The 20,455-nt window shown below is 37.7% G+C and overlaps 1 protein-coding gene across 6 annotated transcripts in view; it reads right to left on the reverse strand.

Moving 5' to 3' along the window:
* Positions 1 to 20,455, reverse strand: part of slc26a7 (solute carrier family 26 member 7) — a 146,055-nt gene that overhangs the window by 9,348 nt on the left and 116,252 nt on the right. For 5 of the 6 annotated variants that reach the window (XM_062980190.1, XM_062980193.1, XM_062980192.1 and 2 more), the window contains 6 exons: positions 18,429 to 18,524; positions 12,720 to 12,826; positions 10,305 to 10,371; positions 9,319 to 9,456; positions 6,235 to 6,283; positions 2,804 to 2,907 (listed from right to left, as the gene is read on the reverse strand). In XM_062980190.1, the coding sequence (XP_062836260.1) occupies positions 2,804 to 2,907; positions 6,235 to 6,283; positions 9,319 to 9,456; positions 10,305 to 10,371; positions 12,720 to 12,826; positions 18,429 to 18,524 (561 nt within the window). The remainder of the gene's footprint in view (positions 1 to 2,803; positions 2,908 to 6,234; positions 6,284 to 9,318; positions 9,457 to 10,304; positions 10,372 to 12,719; positions 12,827 to 18,428; positions 18,525 to 20,455) is intronic. The other variant, XM_062980195.1, reaches the window with a different exon arrangement.

The following is a 20,455-nucleotide window of genomic DNA, read 5'->3' on the forward strand; positions in this document are numbered from 1 at the left end:
TTGTTATTTCTGATCAAAAAGGCCCGAGATCCTTTGACACTACACAATTATAGCATTATGATTCCACTTGAACTGCTGTGGTTCCATTGCATTGAATCCTATAGGATGTGGTCTGCTGAGACACTACAACTCCCATAGGCTAAGAATTCCACGTACCTTTCTCTAAAAAGCAAATCCACAGAATGGATCTATGGCAGTTAAAGTGGAACCATAATACTACCATTGTGTAGTGTAAAAAGGTGCTCAGGCCTTTTGAGTTTTGATTATAATGCTGATCCCTGCTCATTCTGCCTTCCTTATAAAATCTAAAATATAAGCTTTCTATCGCGAGTTTATAGCTATGTCAGTAGGCATACTGACAAACAATCCAAAAGTCTTAACAGAGTTAATAACTAAATCCTGCCCAGCTGTTGGCTGCCACCACCATTTTTTGCTTAGCATCCAACCTCAGGTAGTTCTAGGAAACTCAAAAATCCACAATCTTCTGTTGGCCCTTGTGAAGATAGCATCGTCTTACAACTAGGAGCTATATTTAAGAACTCTTGACTCTCTCCATAAGGTGAGGTGGATGGGATGGCTGCGAGTTGCCATTTTGAAAGTTAACTGGAACTTTGCAGTAAAGATTTGTGAGTCACCTCTCGATATTCCTTTTGATGCTTTTGGGTAATAACTGCAGCTGCCTCCAGAAGCTGCCAAGCATTGCTTCAGGATAAATCCTGCCAGCTTCTGCTTGACAAATAATTTCCACAACTGCAAATGCCTACAGAAAGCAATGTAGGAGTGTGGAGTGGAGATACCTTATGATTGGTTTGACTCTTTGACCCTTTTTCCCCCTCTCATCAATTTACTGAGTAATAATACTTGCATGTTTGACTCATGAGATTTGAACTGTTTCTTTTACTACATTGTAATTCACTCAATCGCTAGGTATCCAATCATAACAGAGGAAGGCTGCCAAAGGATTTGGATAGGTCATTTTATAGGAAAGCAGAGAAGGAAGAACTAGCAAAGAAGGTGAAAAGGGGAGAAACTGAACTTGGTCAAAAAGAAAAACCAACCAAAGGAAAAACCTCCCAGCAGGAATGGAGCTCTCCGTCTATTTTTGGTCCAATTTAGCTTTATCTGTGTTTATTAAGCTCTTCTAGTATGCATTCATTTATTCTGTTCTATATTTATAAATACTTTTTAATTTCCCCCCAGAAAAAAACTATAAAAATGTTGAAATAAATGTTTCAATATGCATGCATAAACATGCATGAACATAAAATATGAACCTCATAACGTATTTTCTCTCTAAATATAGAATTGTTAATACATTTTGTCTCATATATGCATTTTATACTCATTTTGTTAAAGTTTTTTTGAGATGAGAACTGCATTACAAAAGTCACAGAAATGCAAAGTCTATAGAATGTGATTTCCACATTAGTCCAGAATGAGGTTTGTTCGTTTCAAAATAGGGACTGAACAAAATCCTCAAGCATCCTACATCCCAAGGGAGGGAAAAGGCAAGGAAAACAAAAAAAAATGAGTATGAGGGGAAAGATCCCAGATGTATCTTTCCAGGTTGAGAGAAGACTCCCATAAACAGTTGTATCAGCTTATTTTGTGGGGTGACTAAAAATTAAGGGGTAAAGCTTCCAACTAAAAAAATAGGAGGCTATGTGGGGAGGGACAATTACCTACTCTTGACCCATAAAGCCCTAAATGGTTCTGGTCCAACTTACCTGTCCAAATGTATCTCCTCCTATGAGCCTACTAGAACTTCAAGATAGTCTGGGGAGGCCCTGCTCTCGGTCCCACCTGCCTCGCAAGCGCGACTGTTGGGGACGAGATACAGGGCCTTCTCAGTGGTGGCTCCTCGGCTGCGGAACTCCCTCCCCAGCGACATCCGGCAGGCTCCATCCCTTCTGGGGTTTAGAAAGAAGCTAAAGACCTGGCTATGTGCACAAGTGTTTAACGAATAAGCTTTTACGGCTTCAACACGGTCTGGATCAAGGATTATGCGCAAGGTTTTTGGACAAATGGATTTATGCACTTTATATGTTTTAAGTTTTGTATATTGTCTCATGTGTTTTAATACCTAAGGTAAATTGTTTTTTAATTACTTTATATTTTATTGTATTGTATGAGCGCCCGCTGTTAACTCCAGCTTCTACCAACCTAGCAGTTCGAAAACATGCCAATGTGAGTAGATCAAGAAGTACCGCTCCGGCGGGACGGTAACGGTGCTCCATGCAGTCATCCCGGCCACATGACCTTGGAGGTGTATACGGGCAACGCCGGCTCTTCGGCTTAGAAATGGAGATGAGCACCAACCCCCAGAGTCAGACATGACTAGACTTAACGTCAGGGGAAAACCTTTACCTTTTTATTGTTGCTTTTATTGGCATTGAATTTTTTGCCAGATCTATAAGCCATCTTGAGTTTTCTCAAGTGAGAAAGGCAGGATAGAAATGACATAAATAAATAAATAAATAAATACTCCAGTTTCATTGATTCAACTATTTTCATCAGAGGATAAACATGAGATCCTGTTCAGTCTCATTGTTCAAACTCTGCGATCCCAGTGCATATATAATGATGAAAACCATCAATGGCTGCTGGTGGCTTCTACGTCAGGGAGGCAGTGGATGTAGTCTGGGTTTTAGTTCAAACTTTAAAGGACCTCTATGATACTAAAATAGATTCAGCCCCTTTGATAGCTCTTTTTATTTTAGACTCGACCCACAGTCAATTCACTGCCACCAAGCCACCGGCTGCCACTGGGTGCAATAAAATGCATATGGAAAACCATACATACCTGAGTAAGTACAGCGATTCCAGTGTAGTCAAAGAGTGTCAGACCACTGCAATCAAATATTAAAGTCTGCCTTTCAACAGTCCGCTGCTGTAATGAGGACTCCCCTGTATGGATAGTTGAAACATATCATTATCATCATCATCATCATCATCATCATCATCATCATCATCATCATCTTATTATTATTATTATTATTATTATTATTATTATTATTATTATTATGGAAAGAAGCACTTCTAAGATTATCAGTCTCAAGATTCCATAGTACGCTTAAACATATGCAATAATCATGGCCTTTCATGTGTTTTTCGACTTTAGCTCACCAAACCAGGCTCTGGATTGCCTGAACCAGTAATCCTTGCAAACTTCCACAGAAGGGATGGTATCCTCTCGAGCCCATAAATTGCACTATCCCATTTGTGGCTACTCCAAAGCTCTGGAGAACTTCAGTATTTCATTGAAATCACCAGTGATAGTGAAGCCACCAGTGATAGGATTCTTCACTGAGAACATATGAAAAAAATACCCAGTTCCCATTCCACCAGATTTAGCTGCAGGACAGACTTGTCATTATTGTAAAGCAGTGGTATCCAACCTTTGGTCCTCTAGGTGTTTTGACTTCAACTTCCAGAATTCCTGACCATTGGACAAGCTGGCCAGGGCATCTGGGAGTTGGAGTCCCAAACATCTAGAAGGCCAAAGCATGGACATCACTGTATAAAGGCATAATAAACAACTATATGTCATCTCCTTAGCCAAAATCCAATATAACACAAGGTACTGCTAGTACAGTTGGACTAGATTATGACATTGAAAAAGCAGTTGTGCAAGAGATTGTTCAGCTACTTGCACAACCACTGGCATCTTGCTTGCCCAACATTTGCGCAGCAACCTGTGCAACACAATGGTTGTGTTAATTCTGAAAATGTGCAACCTCTATTGCAACAGCTTTGTACCAGTACCATAAGATTAATTTCGCTATATTTTGCCTCCTTTCTTTCAGTAGGTAGTTATATGCTCAGGAGAAAGTTTAGTTCCTACTTTCAGGCTTCTCTTAGACCCTAGGGGACAAAAATGCCATGTTGTAATACCAGATATGTCAGAATTGATGAAGCACTAAGAAATAAGAATACAATGATTATCATTGTGTTCTGCCAGGAATAATAAAGTCTGGCTGAGATCTGATCTCTTCACATTTACTTCAGAGTAAGAATTTCATCATACACATGGCACTTGTAAGAGTACATTTTTAAAGGTACTTCGATGATAATGGATGGGGAAAGTAATAATTTGGAGCACCTTTCTTTTCAAGGTGCTCCAAATAGGCAAAATTAATCGGCCTACTAACCTTGCAACCCATCCACTCATCCTAAAAGTTTTGGAATTCCTGAAGAAGTGTATGTGAATGAACCTTTTAGATATTATAAAGTACATAGCTCTGAATAAAAGACTAGAGGTTAAATATGAAATGGTTTAAACTAAACAGTTTTGACAAAGAATATAAAGAGATTTGAAATTATTCGAGGGACTTAGGTGCCAGCACTGTGTGTGGATTTATAGTGGTACCAAATCCTTTTCAAAAAGTACTCAAAATCCAGTGCCTTTTGAATTTGCAGCTCCAGAGGTTTATAGGCTTACTTAATTGTATATGCATAAATATACTTCAAGGAGACAAAACAGAAAGGAATATCAAAATAAAAGGAAACTCCAGACTGACCGTAACCAAGAATAGACTTAAAGGAATTGCTAGGATTTCAAGAAATCCTCTCTAAAACCAATTCAAAAATGTCCAAGAGAAAAAGGAAATATCTGACACTCTGAGATAACAAAAGACCAACAATGACAGAAGAGGAAATCAAAAGCTTTGAAAATTCAGTATTTGTTTTTCTTCTTGTTGTGGTTATTGGTTTACTTAAACAGGAGAGGGAAAGGACACTGTTGACATTTCAAGGCCTCCAAGCTGATGAACAGCTCTGTCAAATTTTCTTCTTTTTAATGTTATGCAGAGTTCAAAACAGCGTACAATACTTGCGTTTGGGGCATCTTTGGGCAAGGAAACTGATAGCTGCTTGTATTGGCAACAAAATATATTGGCCTTAGTTAAGTTAGTAAAATTTGTTTTAAAATTCAGATTTTTTCCGTTCTCAAAACAGTGCTCCCTTAAACCTTTGACATCATAATGAAATTAAGTAGGGGACATGAATTAGAATGATTTATGTTGGTATTAGCAGATATGCTAATATCATGAGTAGGAATGGAAAGAAATGTGAGCGCACTCAACAGTGCCAATGGAAGTGTCATTCTTATACTCCCCCCCCCAAAGGCTTGTTGCAAGGAAATGTGCACCTTGTGTCAGCCATTCACACATTTGAAAGGGGCTTACTAGGCATTTCCAAGGGAGTTCAAACAAGACAAGGTGTTCATTTCAAAATGAGAATGGCTGGAACACATAACATCAAGAAAGGATGAAAAAAAAGGCTTCGCTTGAAAGGGGGTGCTGTGTAAATGATAGTTGCCTTGTGCAAAATTCAGGAAAGGTGTTACAAAAATGTGCGCTAATTTCATTGCAAGAAGTGATCATAAAGACATTCAACCTGATACAAAACAAGGGTGAGAAGAAAATGGACAAAATCAAAATCAATAATGGAAGTTCTACATGGCCCTACTTCTGATATCATAGTTTGAATGTTGGAATATAACTCTGAAGACCAGGGTCAGCCCTCTCCTTAGCCATGGAAGATCACTGAGTAAACTTGGGCAAGTCACACTTTCTCATACTTAGAGTAAAGAGGAAGAAAACTTAATCTGAAGAACTTTTGCTAAGAAAGCCCCATGGCAAGTTGGCCTTAGTGTTTAAGTTGGAAATGACTTGAAGGCATACAACATGTTCTGAGGTATCATGCCCTTGTTGTTGTGTGCCTTAAAATAATTTCCAACATCTCGTGACACTAAGGTCAACCTGCCATGGGGTCTTCTGGAGCTCAAAGTGTGTGACTCACCGGAAGGCATCCAACACTCAAATCACTACACTGCACTTGCTCTGCCAAAATTTTAATTGAAGTTGATCCTGCCACTTCTGTGGCTTTATTTACAGATGCAAGTACTTTTATTGGCATTTCTGAATAGGTTCCTTTTGAGAGGAGCAATCCCCCTTCCGATTTTAATAATACTTTCCACTTTGCCATCAAAATTTGATAGTGTGGGAGTGGGACTGAGACCTGAAGCAGGGTCCAGGAGTACAAAATTGACTCTTTCCCCTGCCTTCCAAATCATTCTTTGTACACTTTTGGCTCCAGAGTTTTCACTCACCACTGTGGCAGATAAAAATGATTAGGAATGCAATGCTAGGTTTGATTCTGGATTAAACATTAACCATTTGACACCGAATATGAAATAGAAAATTAAGGGTATGTTGTAAACAGTAAACTCACCGTGACAATTTCCATTAGATACTGGACTGAGCAATGTGTTCTGTTCAAACTGAAGCAAAAAGAAAAATAAACAGATCACTGATGAAAGACAGTCCTCTCCTTTCTATTCTCCAAAAATAGCTACTGTTTTCCATATGGAGATTTATGAATAGTTTATATCAATGGCTCTTGATCTGGGCTACGCGGATAATGCAAAAATATCTATAATAATACAGAACAATAAGGTAAAGTCCAGTCATGGACGTTAAGTCCAGTCATGTCTGACTCTGGGTGTTGGTGCTCATCTCCATTTCTAAGCCGAAGAGCCAGCATTGTCCTTAGACACCTTCAAGGTCATGTGGCTGGCATGACTGCATGGAGCGCCGTTACCTTCCTGCTGGAGCAGTACCTATTGATCTACTCACATTGGCATGTTTTCTAACTGCTAGGTTAGCATAAGCTGGAGCTAACAGCGGGCGCTCACTCCGCTCCTGGGATTTGAACCTGGGACCTTCTGGTCTGCAAGTTCAGCAGCTCAGTGCTTTAACACACTTCACCACTGGGGCTCCTACAGAACAATAATGTATGTGTAAATACACTCTTTGTTAGATTATGACATGGAAATTGTACCTTTGTTTATGATATCCTGAAAGCAATTTTGTTATATGCAATATAGTTTGAAGAGAATTATTCTAATATAGAATTGTAGAAACCTGATTTGTATTACATTTCTTGGGATTTTTACAGGAGTGTATTTACACATACATTATTGTTCTGTCTTGATCTGGGCTAGGCAAGAGCCTGGTTACTTTACCTCTCTCAAGGAATCTGACCCCTAAACTTCTTCTAGAAAATCTCACAGCTCAGACAACAGGAAGCTACTTATTTCCCCTTGACATTAAGTCTGGCTGTGTCCGACTCTGCGGGGTGGTGCTCATCTCCATTTATAAGCCGAATAGCCACATTGTCCGTAGATGCCTCCAAGGTCATGTGGCCAGCATGACTGCATGGAGCACTGTTTCCCCCTATAAGTGTGTGTAATTGGCAATATCCAACACATCATCCTTGTACATCAACCTTCCTGGATTGTTGATTTACTATGTATTTGTGTAAAGTTTCAACAAGAAGGAAAAGTGTGTGCAGATGTGTCATAGCATGCTGGCTGGAGAATATTAGAGATGTAGTCCCAAAATCCCTTTTTTAACCTTTGGGATATGTGTATGCTAAATATCAGAACAACTTGTATTAATATGTATGCATGTGCGGATGTATTTATTTATCTGCATCAGTTGAGTCTTGTATCTGATCTATCACCAGTTTCTGGGCTCCCGACTTCTCCGCTCCAGCCAGGTCACTGTTTTCTTACGCACACTTCAAATCATGCTCCTAGATTCCTATATTTGGATCAATTCCCATAGCCTCAAACATAAATTTCCAAAGGAGTTTCGCATATAATTGCATATAATCAAGGGCCTTGTTTAGAGTGACTGACTGCTTGGAAAATCAAGCTCTTGCACCTTCAGCCATACCTAACCAAAATGAACATAAGTATTCTGCCTCTGCAGCAATGGAATTTGGCTTAAATTTTGCCAAATCACACACACTTACTATGCAGGGGGGAAATAAATAGTTCCCAGTTGTCTGAGCTGTGAGGGTTTCCAAGGAAACTTCAGGGGGTCAGATTCCTTGAAAGAGGTAAAGCAACCAGACACTTGCCGGGTGCAAATTAAGACACCCACGGCCCACATCACTGCCTTCTAAATATTTCAGATCAGGACAGACCTTTCCTTTCTGCTCACATTCTTCTGCAACAGAGGAGAAAACCACCTCATTGCCCACTACTGGCAACAACGTCTTATTTGAAAATAAACAGATTAAAGGCTGAACAGCAAGGGAACAAGTAGGCATGTATTTTGGCCCAGAACCTACACTCACTCTGTGAAATGAATGCAAGCTGACAAAATGGCTGAATTGATCTGCCTGATTTGCCCAGATGTGAGCATTCCAGGTTAATATGCTCAGTCAGTCCCAAATTCATGGGAGGCCTTAAATAACAAGCTAAGGTGCTCTACACTAATTTCCAAATCATGTAAGGTATCTCTTTCTTTGCAGAAAGGGTGAAACTTTGAGACTACTAGATGTTTTTGGACTGCAGTGCTGGTTTCACTTTGTATCTACGGTGTAGAATTACTGCAGTTTGACACCACTTTAACTGCCATGGGGCAATGCTATGGAATAATGGGAGATGAAGTTTTACAAGGTCTTTAGCCTACTCTGCCAAAGAGTGCCGGTGCCTCACCAAACCACAACTCCCATGAACCCATAGCATTGTATAATGGCTGTTAAAGTGGTGTCAAAACTACATTAATTCTTTAGTGTCCTTTAAATACCCTTTGAAAAAATGAAGTTACAGCCAACTACATCTGAGAGGTTACTTGTCTCTTTTTTATTGAAACCAGTTAACAAATGTGCTATTCAATCCTATTTACCAACAACCTTATTTAAAGAACACATCATTTTACTACGTATCCCACAAATAGAATGACCTCATATTTTGTGTGCAGAAGATCTCAGATTCAATTCTAGCCATATCCAGGTATGTTTTGGAAAGCAGCTGCCAGTTAATGTAGAGCAGTGTTGGGCAACTGTTAAGATTTGAGGGACGCAATGCAGAGCCACATTCACTGATACACTCCCCATGTGAAAAATCCCCTCTAAGGGTATAAAAAGTCATTTTATTCACACAATCGATAGGCTGCACCTGGTGAAAACAAAGGTAAGCTAGTTGGGTCAGCAATCTGACAGGTTCCCATTCTCCTGTCTTCTCCAGTTTATTTTCTACTCTTGAGTCATGGCAGTTCCCCCAAAAGGTCAAATGCAATAACTTCTAGGGTATAGAAATTGATATTCTAGAGCACCATTCTATGTGATTCTAAGTATAAGATGGTTCTCTATTTCACCATATAGATGAAAAACATGGTCTACAACTGTATAATGGAAATGCAAAACATGTGCTCCATCAGGAAGCATACTTTACTAGATGTCATGCTGGCCATTCTGACTGTGGGTTCTGGAACAGTTATTTTTCCAATCTCTGTGCCCTACCTTGTCCATATCTTCAGGTAGATACATGCAAGTGATCTCCTTCTGGATTAATTTTGATATATCCATGTGAAACTTCTTGGCATTCAAAAAGACTAGTGGATTATTTATAGAAACTATTTTCACTTGTTGTGAAGAGTCCTTTGGAATAGAAAAAAAGGAATGACATTTGGGAAAAAATTGAATATGGCTTTATTGAAAATTACTACATCATCCAGCAGTTGCAGAGAAGTATAATGGAAGAAAGGGGTTTAATCTTACAACATGTAGATTGAAGAAATGTACATGCATTTTCTGCAATCTGCATGTTCTCCAGGCACATTTATATCACCCAGAACATACTACATTTTATGTGAGAGGAATCAATTCTCATTTTGAGGTTCAACCAGTTTTTTCCACTCCAAATTTCCTTAATTGCCCATGAGGTAGATACGGGAAAGAAAGCATAGTACAATAGCTTGAGTACTGAACTCAAACCCCCTGTTCAGCCGCAGGAACCTTAGGTAAGTCACAGTCTCTCAGCCTAAGAGAAGAAGTCAATGTCAAGCTCCCACTGAGCCAAACTTGTCCAAAAAAAACAAAACCCCAAATCCAAACCTGATAGAATAGCCTTTGGGTAGCCATACATTGAAAACGACTTGAAGGCACATAACATGCAGTAGCAAAACACGGCAGCATGCAAATAAATACAATTCAGAAACCCTTGCAGAATTGAGTAAGCATGAGGTGTGAAAATTGAAAAAAGAGATTATTTGTGGATGAGGACTTGACAGATGTCCAGTGTTGTCTTGAATGCCAAAGGATGCCAGTTGCATGCCAACTATTGCCTGATTAATGAGGTTTTCGTTGAAGGTTATACATGAGAAAAAAATGTCTTGTTCTCCCCATAGAGTTGAAATGTCTGTGCCTCCAGAAAGGACAAGCACATCCTCCAAAGCTAAATATTCTCTTTCTTTAGATATAAAGGAGAATAAGAAAAGTGAGCTTACACTATCTGTTTCTGTTTTGAATCTGCATTCTGCTTCTTTCATCTGTTTCAGACTTAGTGTTGTTGCTCTGTAACAAATGCATTAAAAAGAACAAAATAAAGCTGTGTTCACCTTGGATGTAAATGGCTAGTCTTTTAAAAGGTTAACAGTTTCCTTGTGGTCCCTGACAATTTCAATGTGAAATACAACAGATGACTAATTTCATGAATGCACATGCCTGTTTTGTTACAAAAGAAAAACTCTAATCTCAGTGCCAATTTCATGATGTTAAAAATGCACCTATGCTAACATCATCATCATCATCATCATCATCATCATCATCATCAACAGGATGGATGTGCTCCTCTAATTTGGCTTGCTTATCATGAAAGTGCACACTCTTCATAAACATTTCATTGGATGTGTTGTCAAAGGCTTTCATAGCTGGAATCACTGGGTTGCTGTGAGTTTTCCAGGCTATATGGCCATGTTCCAGAAACATTCTCTCCTGACGTTTCGCCCATATCTATGGCAGACATCCTCAGAGGTTGTGAGGTCTGTTGGAAAGTAGGCAAGTGAGGTTTATGTATCTCTGCAATATTCAATGTGGGAGAAAGAAGTCTTATCTGTTTAAAGCAGGTGTGAATGTTGCAATTGGCCATCTTGATTAGCATTAAATAGCCTTGCAGCTTCAAAGCCTGATTGCTTCCTGCCTGGGGTAATCCTTTGTTGGGAGGTGTTAGCTGGCCTTGTTTCCTGTCTGGAATTCCCCTAATTTCTGAGTGTTGTTCTTTATTTACTGTCCTGATTTTAGTTTTTAAATACTGTTAGCCAGATTTCATTGGATTTTGGGTTTTATATATGCAAAGTACATATTTTCAAATGTCAAAAAGCTATCTGGATCCACCCTGAAATTTAACCAGTTTGTTTATGAAGATGATCCTATCCAGATCCTGAATCTGTACTGAGATTCAGAAATATGGATTGTCAGCCCTATTGGGAAACCAGAATAGCTATGGGTTGTTGTATGTTTTCTTGGCTGTATGGCCATGTTCCAGAAGTATTCTCTCCTGACGTTTCGCCCACATCTATGGCAGGCATCCTCAGAGGTTGTGAGGTATGGAGAAACCTCACAACCTCTGAGGATGCCTGCCATAGATGTGGGCGAAACGTCAGGAGAGGATACTTCTGGAACATGGCCATACCGCCTGGAAAACATACAACAACCCTTTAACCAGTTTCATCTCCATGCAACACTACCAGTAGTGAAAATGTACATGAGTAGGCCGGTATTTTCACACCTAAAATATCTTCCCCACATTCCAAAAATATAAATTGTGAGAAATACACTGTTCTCAGCCATTTTAATCCACTAAAAAACCAATATGAAATGAAGATTCCCATAAGGGGATTTTGGGCTCTGTAGGAGCACATATTCAACAGAAGCTGTGGTCAGATGTGCCCTTTCTCTCGCTAGTGAAGGTTTAGTAAAAAAAAAAAAAATTATATTCATATTTCATGCCAATGCAGGAAATTTGCAATTGTAAATCCATTCATTGAAGAATGTACATTCCACTGTATTTGGTGAAATATTAAAAAATACATATGATTGCACTACATAGTATGATGCAGAATTTACACTTGGGAACAAGCAATGCAAAAAAAACAAAAAACAAAACCCGGCTGCATTGAGCATCTAGATTTCTTACTATTGATTCCTATACCCTCTTCACACATGGAGTCTTCTTCATCAAAGAGAAGCCATCCTGCCATTTCTTTTTTATGCAAAAGGTTTTGTAAGAAAAAAAAAGAGGGAGCGACCTAGTTTCTTTTCCTCCCCTTTCTCCTTCCTCCCTTCCCATTGGGCTCTGACAGAAGCAGGATCGAGAGGGAACTCTGTTCAAGGAAGCATTTGCACTGGAGATATTTGCAAGGGAGAATCAATAGGTGAGATCCAAGCTTAAATGAGATCCACTTAAATAAATGGAAATTAGGCTCAAGGGGTAACTTAAGTGCCATTAGTTTCAGCAGATCTATTATAAGCATAACTAAGTCTGGATGCATCTCAATAAGCAGGAGACATGCTCTTAACCAGTCATTTGTCTATCAACTCACTCCTGCAAGCGACACCTCCAGAACCTCCATTCATTTCAACATAGAAACGTGGGATTGACAATCCCTTGTTTTCTGCATAGTGCTTACTTTGACATTGAAGCTCGTTATTTCTTTTCATCAGGACATCTGAATACCAATGTTTTATAATGTGGGGGACAGAATTATCAACCTTCTGGACAAGCCTGGACTATGGAGAAAGGCATGACAGCTAAACTGGCATTTAAGTATGTAGTGCAGATTTTACATTTAATGAAATAGATTAATACATTTTTTTAAAGTAGATAAAATAACATGCTTTGAAAATTTGCAGGAATGTCTCACCTTGGAAAGCGGAAAACCACTATCAGTATAGTGCAGACTACACCATACAACAGTCCAACATTAGCAGCAAAGCAAATTGTAAACACGTAGGTACTAACCCATATACTCTGTAAGGAAAAAAAAGGTGTTAGCTTTTTAAAAAATAATTCCTACTTCCTACTATAACTTTAATTCATGTTATCATTCTAATTGTAATTAGAACACACATTCATTAAGTTTGAGATTTAAGATGCAATATTGTAACTTCATATTGCAGTAGACATGCTGGTTTAGTAAACTGGCACAAGAAAGGAATATTAAATTGTCCTGAACACTAAGCATGCATGGATGTAGACTACCATATTTAAAGGCTACTTGCAGTAAGTCACATAGCAGGTTTCTCCTGCCAATTTAGATTTACCTATAAAGAGAGGACTTATGTTGTTCTTATCTCAGGACACATCCACATGGACACTATACCTCAAAGTGGGTATAGTGCCACGGCATTTACATGATGCCTGGAGCCATCTTACCCTAAGGCAAGGCATAGCCACTTCAGGGAATTGTGCTTCTGTTAGAGAATTGGTTCTCAACCTGTGGGTCCCCAGGTGCTTTGGCCTACAGCTCCCAGAAATCCCAGCCAGTTTACCAGCTGTTGAGATTTCTGGGAGTTGAAGGCCAAAACATCTGGGGACCCACAGGTTGAGAACCACAATGTTAGAGAAAGCTGGGAAATGTTCTCAAGTTTCCCAAAAGTTCTGGAGAAGCACCACACTTTGGTATAATGTGAACAGTTAGGCTGGTCCTGATTCACAATCAGTCCTACTGTTCATATGGGCCAGTGCCACCATCCTGTTTCCTCCATACGCTTATCTGTGTCATGTTGTTAAAACTGTTAGCGGCAATAGAACTCCAAAGAATTCCTAGCCATCTCTAAGCACTTTTACGGATTTCAGCAAAAATGGCCACATTACGTGAAGAGGGGAGGTGGATCATTCCTTCTTTCTTCCTCTCATCTCTGAATTTTATGTGTGCTTTTGCTTCTATAGGTAAAGGTGCCCAGGGATAGCTAGGAGCTCTTTGGTGATTTGTGGCCACACTACTACTATCTTGAGGACAACAAAGCATAGGTAAAGGTGGCCATCCAAAGGAGCCAGGCAGTGTAGCCGTCCTTGGGGCCAATCCAACATATTGTCACTTCAGTCCAGCCCTGGAGTAAGTGGCCCATGTAGATGGGCCTTCAGATGGTGTACAAAGTGTTAGTACCATGGACAGCTATCACTTTATATTGCCACATGAAGCCCTTTGTGAAATAACCTGCCTGTGTGGCTCCAATAATATATAGAATTCCTTGTTCTTTGATAGTATAGAAGTCCAACAGTACAACTCTTTGAGTAAACTGCAATTTTGACATTTTAAGATGGTCTGAATCCACATAAATTGATATTTATTTATTTATTTATTTATTTGATTTGTATACCACTACTTCCAGTTTGGCTCGGAGCGGTTTACAGAAATAGATTAAAACAATACAATTAGCTTAAAATAATAAAAACAATAAAAACAACAATAAAAACAATGTATTGTAAATTGATTTCAGTTGGGGTGTGTGTGTAAAATTAGGGTATTGTCCCCTAAATAAGAATTCTGCCTTCCCCCATGACATTTTCCTTCTGTCTTCAAATGTCTAGCTTTGCTGTAACTTAAACATTCAGTTAAGCATTTAAATGTTTAGGTATCCAAAGAAAAGGTGCAAGTAAGCCCACCAAGGGAATGTGAACACCACAAATGTAAGAGTTCTAGGTATTGAGGACTGAAGGAAAAGTTCATTTTAGGGGGCAAAATTCTTATTTGAGGAGGCAGTGCCCTCATTTTGCTTCCTGTCCCTCATAATTACACCTGTGGCACACCCAACTAATAGTGCTGTGGAGGATCAGTGGATATAAGTGCATTTTGAAAAAGGCAGGTAGGAAAAATAAGGAAGATCAAGAGTACTGGTGGATAAAGAATGGGGAGGATGATAAAAACATTCTTCAAGACTGCAACATGAGAATGAAGATATTGGCAGACACAACACCCATTTTTAAAGGTGTTTCATTCCATTAAACAGGATTTTCTTATCCTTCCTGGCAGAAGCTCTGAAGTTTGTTGTTTATTCCCCAAGCAACCTTTAATGTAGCTCAGAGTATTTTAGACATGAGATTGTTCAGGACCACAGCTGCCCTATTCCTCTCACTAGATCTCTACAGAAAATAATTTCCAATTTTAAGGAGAACACTTTTGATGTTTAAAACAAGGTTTGTGTGGAGCAGAGTACCTTGTTTACTATGAGAATGTATTGCGTCCTCCAGAAGAACTTGGGAGTGGTGACTGTCTATTTTTGTTTTTCAAAAGTTCTGGAAGGCCAGTGGGCTATAGGGAATGGATTTCAGGGATCACATGAACATTCAAGGAAGACCACGTAAGTCTTGCAGGACACAGTTCCCAACCCCAAGGAAAGAGACAGTGACTGATCCAAGATTCGTGAATCACAAGGCCCATAGGTGACCCCAGTATTGAATCTAATACAATCCAAATATTTGAGAATTTGTAGTATAGCAATCTCCAGAACTAATTCTGAAGAAAGTGTTTGATTCAGAAGAATATGTTTTATGTATTATTCTGGTGTTATAGTTTTGCCCAGTGCCAGCTCCCTTTGCTTATTATTATTATTATTATTATTATTATTATTATTATTATTATTATTATTATACCTTTCTTCAGCTTCCCCAAAGGGGACTCACGCGGTTTAACATAAAATATACAAACATTATGCACAGTAATTTTTAAAAATTCCCAGTTAAATACCATTAAGCAATGCTGTCAGTCGAAAAGATCCATAAAATTCAATTCTTGATTTTTGCTAGCTTGATCCATAGTGTTGAAGTGTGGGAAAGGGAAAGCATGATTGGAAAATGAAAGGTTTCTTTTTACATATTTGAAATTAAAATCTGCTCATTTCTGCATTTGTGCAGAAAGTTTCAATTGCTTTTCAGTTCAATGTTATTGAATTTCATACTGCTGCTTATTATTGTTAGGCATGGCACAATAGTGCTGTTTTGCTCCTCATAAAAACCCAGGATTTATTTTGCAAATTGAATGGCAAAGAAAGATCAATGAAAAAAAATTGCAAGCAGTAAAACAAATATAATATTTACATATTGGCAGAAAACAGATGAAAAAAGCTGTTTTATTGTTGACTTCTGCATTTCAAGGAAGCCAAAACAGTAGAATGTTTTCCTCTGACAACTAATTGGTACCTGGATGAAGCAATTTGATTATTCCAGGTCTCTTTCATAATGGATATATTTCTACATAAATCATCCCACAATTCACATCCCACAGATGAATTAGCCAAAATGAAATTGCCATCTTATCTGGAATAAATCAGTTTCTTTGTATGAGTGTTGAACTATGTAGTCTAGTAAAAATAGCTGACTCAGCATTTGCTTTTCAAAATGATGCCTTTGAATTCCAAGGGTAGAACAAGCAGACAGAGAAAGAATAGGGGCAAGGCATTCCCTTCAAGAAATCTTAGACAATAGGAAACAAAGCTAATGGTGAAGATGAGATTAGAATTATTATACATTCAGTTTAACCACCCAAACAAAGCTGGCATTTTCTCAACAATGAGGTTTGCACCTGAATAATTTTCTGGCCTGCCTAGAGTGCCCACCATTCAAATGTCCTGCAAACACTACAATTCTATGAACTCATGTTGACAGTAGCAGATATTGGACTGACAGTTACTACAGTGAGACAAAGATCTGCATTTTAGCTTTTCCAACATTGTCTTTCTGCTTCCAGGGAGAAGGATACATAAGCAAGTAGTGGTGATAACAACAGTCATACTATTGTGGTTCTTCGTCCACTTTATCATCAATCAGGGCTATTGACAAATAAAGTCTCCAACATACTTAAGACCTGAACACAAAAATGTTTTGTCTATAGAATAAGCAAAACCTCTTCCCTGAATTCATTTTTGTTCTACTAGCTTTTGTGATTCTTCCTCTGTGAGTCCTTAGTCAAGTTTGAAACTACGTAAAACACCAGACCAATATTTATTTCGAAAAAGTTGCTTTGTGCCGTAAAAGTTTCTCATTTGGCAATGGGACATCTTCATTTTAATCATAATATGACACGCACATGCCTGGTAAGGCTGGCCAAAATAACCATATCCTCATCTCCAAATCGCCTTTTTGGAGTTGACTATGGCCTTCAGCCAGATCTCTTGTTAAAAAGTAAGTCATGATTCTGCCCTGATCTGACACAGAACAAAGAAATTTCATTGATGTCTGAACCATAACAGAAAATCATGGGACATAACAAGACTCAAAATACACATTTTAAAAAAATCTCTGTAATAATTCTCTAGCAAGAAGACAGTGAGTCAGATAAGAACAATTTCACATTTTAGAATCAATGCTGCCGCCACTACCATAATCAAAACACATCCCTTTCTACAATAATAATTTGACATTAAAACATAATAATGAATAGCTGAACACTTTTACTTCCTAAAGCAATGAAGATATTAAGCTTGATTTTGGTTATTTAAAGAACACACTTTTCCATGTTCCTTATTTATATACATTTTAAAAAATCACAATGAACTATTTCCAATGTCTTTAAAAGAGCAACCATCTTAATTTCATTCCCTGCTATAAAATCATTAATATCTAATATGTTGTGAATTTTTTAGAGATTCTTTGGAACCAAAAGACAACATTAATTGCAATTACGGTTCTTAGAGATTATTAAAATGTTCAAATCGGTATCTAATGGAAATGCAAAACCCCAGTTAATCAAAACCAATATATTTTCTCCTCTTTAACATCAAAGAAGGAGATAGATTATTGACAGCTGAGGTCAAAATGAAAGATAATTCTAGTAGCAAATAAAATAAGGGAAAAGTACAATGATCAAGCTTTGATCCTATATGGGGAAAGTGTGGGATGTATAATCCACTCTGAAAAAAATACAGAGGAGACTGTGTATCAAATAGCTTCTTTCCTTCCTTGAAGTTAATTTCTGACAACCTTTTTGAAGAATAACAAATTTCATCTATATAATCATCTCCTAAATATGGAAACTTTTTTGGATCTGACAAAAGTGGATTAGGCAGTTCATATTTTACACAGAAAATGTGCCTGTGTCTTATACCTCAAGGCATATCATCTTCATTCCTTGCTTTTTTTTCCACAGAACAGTCTTTTAAAGTTTTTAATTTTTATCAGAAAACATCCCCACAATTATTCATTTGTGAAAATTTTCCCAAAAATATTCATCAAAACAAATGTGCAATTCATTAACTTCCCAAATGTGCTAACTTCTCATACATTTGGGTAGTTAGGTTTTTTGAATCCATAAAACTAGTCATTTCTGATCTATCCAGACCTAAGCTGGTTATCTTTCCTGAGGGATCTCACATCCTCCTAATATTTTGCATTCTGGAGAAAATTAATCTACTTTTCATAATTTGAGTCAAAATACAAAAACAGATTCTTCCTCAATAATCTGTGTCCCAAATATTCCTGAAGCACGAAAAAGAAATAATGTATTCTACTATTGATTCTCAGTATTGGATCTCTGGTAGTAAAAAGAGGTGTGATTTTCCAAGTGGCATGAAGGAAATTATTCCATGAACCAAAGGACACTAGGATGAAAACTCTCAAGTTGAATTTCACTTACCCAGTCTATTTTATCCACATTCCAATACTTTTTCAAGTCACGGAACTGCATCAGCATCCCTTTTAGCCCCACTACAATGATACTTGCTAGAACACACTGCAATGAAAGAAGCATTTATTAGAAGGTGAGCTCTGCTATTTTCTCTAAATGTGTAGGAGAAAGTATTTTGGCAAAAGACATGGCAGGTTTCCAGGCCTCCTGCAGACACTTCTCTGCTACAGATATTAATATCCCTAAATATGAATAATGCAAAAAATCCAGAAGAACTACATATGTGACTTTTGCAGACCGTAGCAAAAAAGGCCAGCATAATGAACATGACATGTCAATGCCAAGTACAGGGATAAATTTAAATAACATTTAGATTATACCAAATAATAATAATAATAATAATAATAATGTACTTTTATTACTTACCCGCCTCTCCTCATGGAGGGTAAGTAATTAAAACACATAAACATTGTAAAAAAATACAACAAATTCACATATTAAAATGTATTTCTATAAAAGATACATATTAAAACGTATTTTTATAAAATGCCTATTAAAATACACAAAACAGAGATTTAAAAAGGACACACGTTTAAAATTCATGTTTAAAAACTGTCTGGGTAGGTCTGCCAGAAGAGGTCTTTAGATGGTTTTAAAATTCCAACAGCTCATTTAGCTGTTGGAGTTCTTCTGACAGGTTGTTCCACAGTTTTGGGGCAGCCAATGAAAAGGTCCTCTGGGTGACGGTCACACAAACAAGAATAACCAGGATTATCTCTTCCTATGTACTACATGATCTCTCAGATCTCATCCATTGAGCAAAGGTGTGCAGTACAAATAAAAATGGATGTTTTTAACTATGAATTTTAAACTAATGTCCCGTATTTACTGTATTTTAATATATTTATTTTATATATTTTTATGAAGTATTTTAACAATGTTGTACCCAATTTGATCCACAGGTAAGAAATAAAGTTGTTGTTGTTGTCATTCTAACATAAATCTTTATGTTTAGAAAATGCCATTTCCTGCACAGAAAATGCTGTTTTCTCTCAAAATAAAACTCATGTCAAATTTTCATAGGCTTCAAACTGTAAAGATTCTTTCCAGTTCAAGTTTCAATATGCAAAAAAAAAAAAAAACTCAAGGAAAAAAATCAAACATTTTTCAATCATTCTTTCTATTTCTAGATATATTGTTTCTCCCAGGTTCCTTAACTTTCCCCCTTCTTGGGGGTCTGTGGGCTGCATGACCTTCTCAGCAACTCAAAACTGCCCTTCTGCACTTATGAAGACAGGAAAATTATACCACAGCTGATCTTGAAGTAAGGTTTAGTTTTATTAACCGTTTTGACCTTTGCTTGGAGTACCAAAATGTTTGGAGCAAACCATTTTGCCTGCCAAACATTAAACGAGTTCCTGAAAACTTGTATTAATGGAAATTATTCTACCAACTTTCTCCTAATTTTTAATGTGTGCCATTAAACTATGGCCACTGCTTCCACCTTATCTGTGCAACCAAATTTGAGTTGTGCCTGGACAAAAACTTCAAGATACTGTGTCCGATGTTCAGAGAATAGCCATCTGACATCTTTCCAAATGGATATCCCATCATGTCCATTGCGGGCTTCCATGTCAGCAGATGGTGAATCTATTCCAGGTCTGAACCTTGAACCCAGTACTTGGGTAATTCCTTTAAAGTTTGGACTAAAGCCTAGACCAGGGGTCCCCAAACTAAGGCCCGGGGGCCGCATGCGGCCCTCCAAGGTCATTTACCTGGCCCCCGCCCTCATTTATAATATAATATTTTTATATCCGTTTTAATAATATAATATATTGTATATACATATTATATTGATAATAATATTATTTTATACAATATAATGCTAATAATAATACCATATAATATTAATTATATGTTATATATTACATATAATATTACAGTATAGTGATTGTCACGACCCAGGCTGCAGAACACCAATAACCATACACAGAGGCCAGAATCTATCTAATATCTTTATTAAGGAAATATATAAA

Source organism: Anolis carolinensis, chromosome 4 (genome assembly GCF_035594765.1).
Source record: "Anolis carolinensis isolate JA03-04 chromosome 4, rAnoCar3.1.pri, whole genome shotgun sequence".
NCBI classification, from domain to species: Eukaryota; Metazoa; Chordata; class Lepidosauria; order Squamata; family Dactyloidae; genus Anolis; species Anolis carolinensis.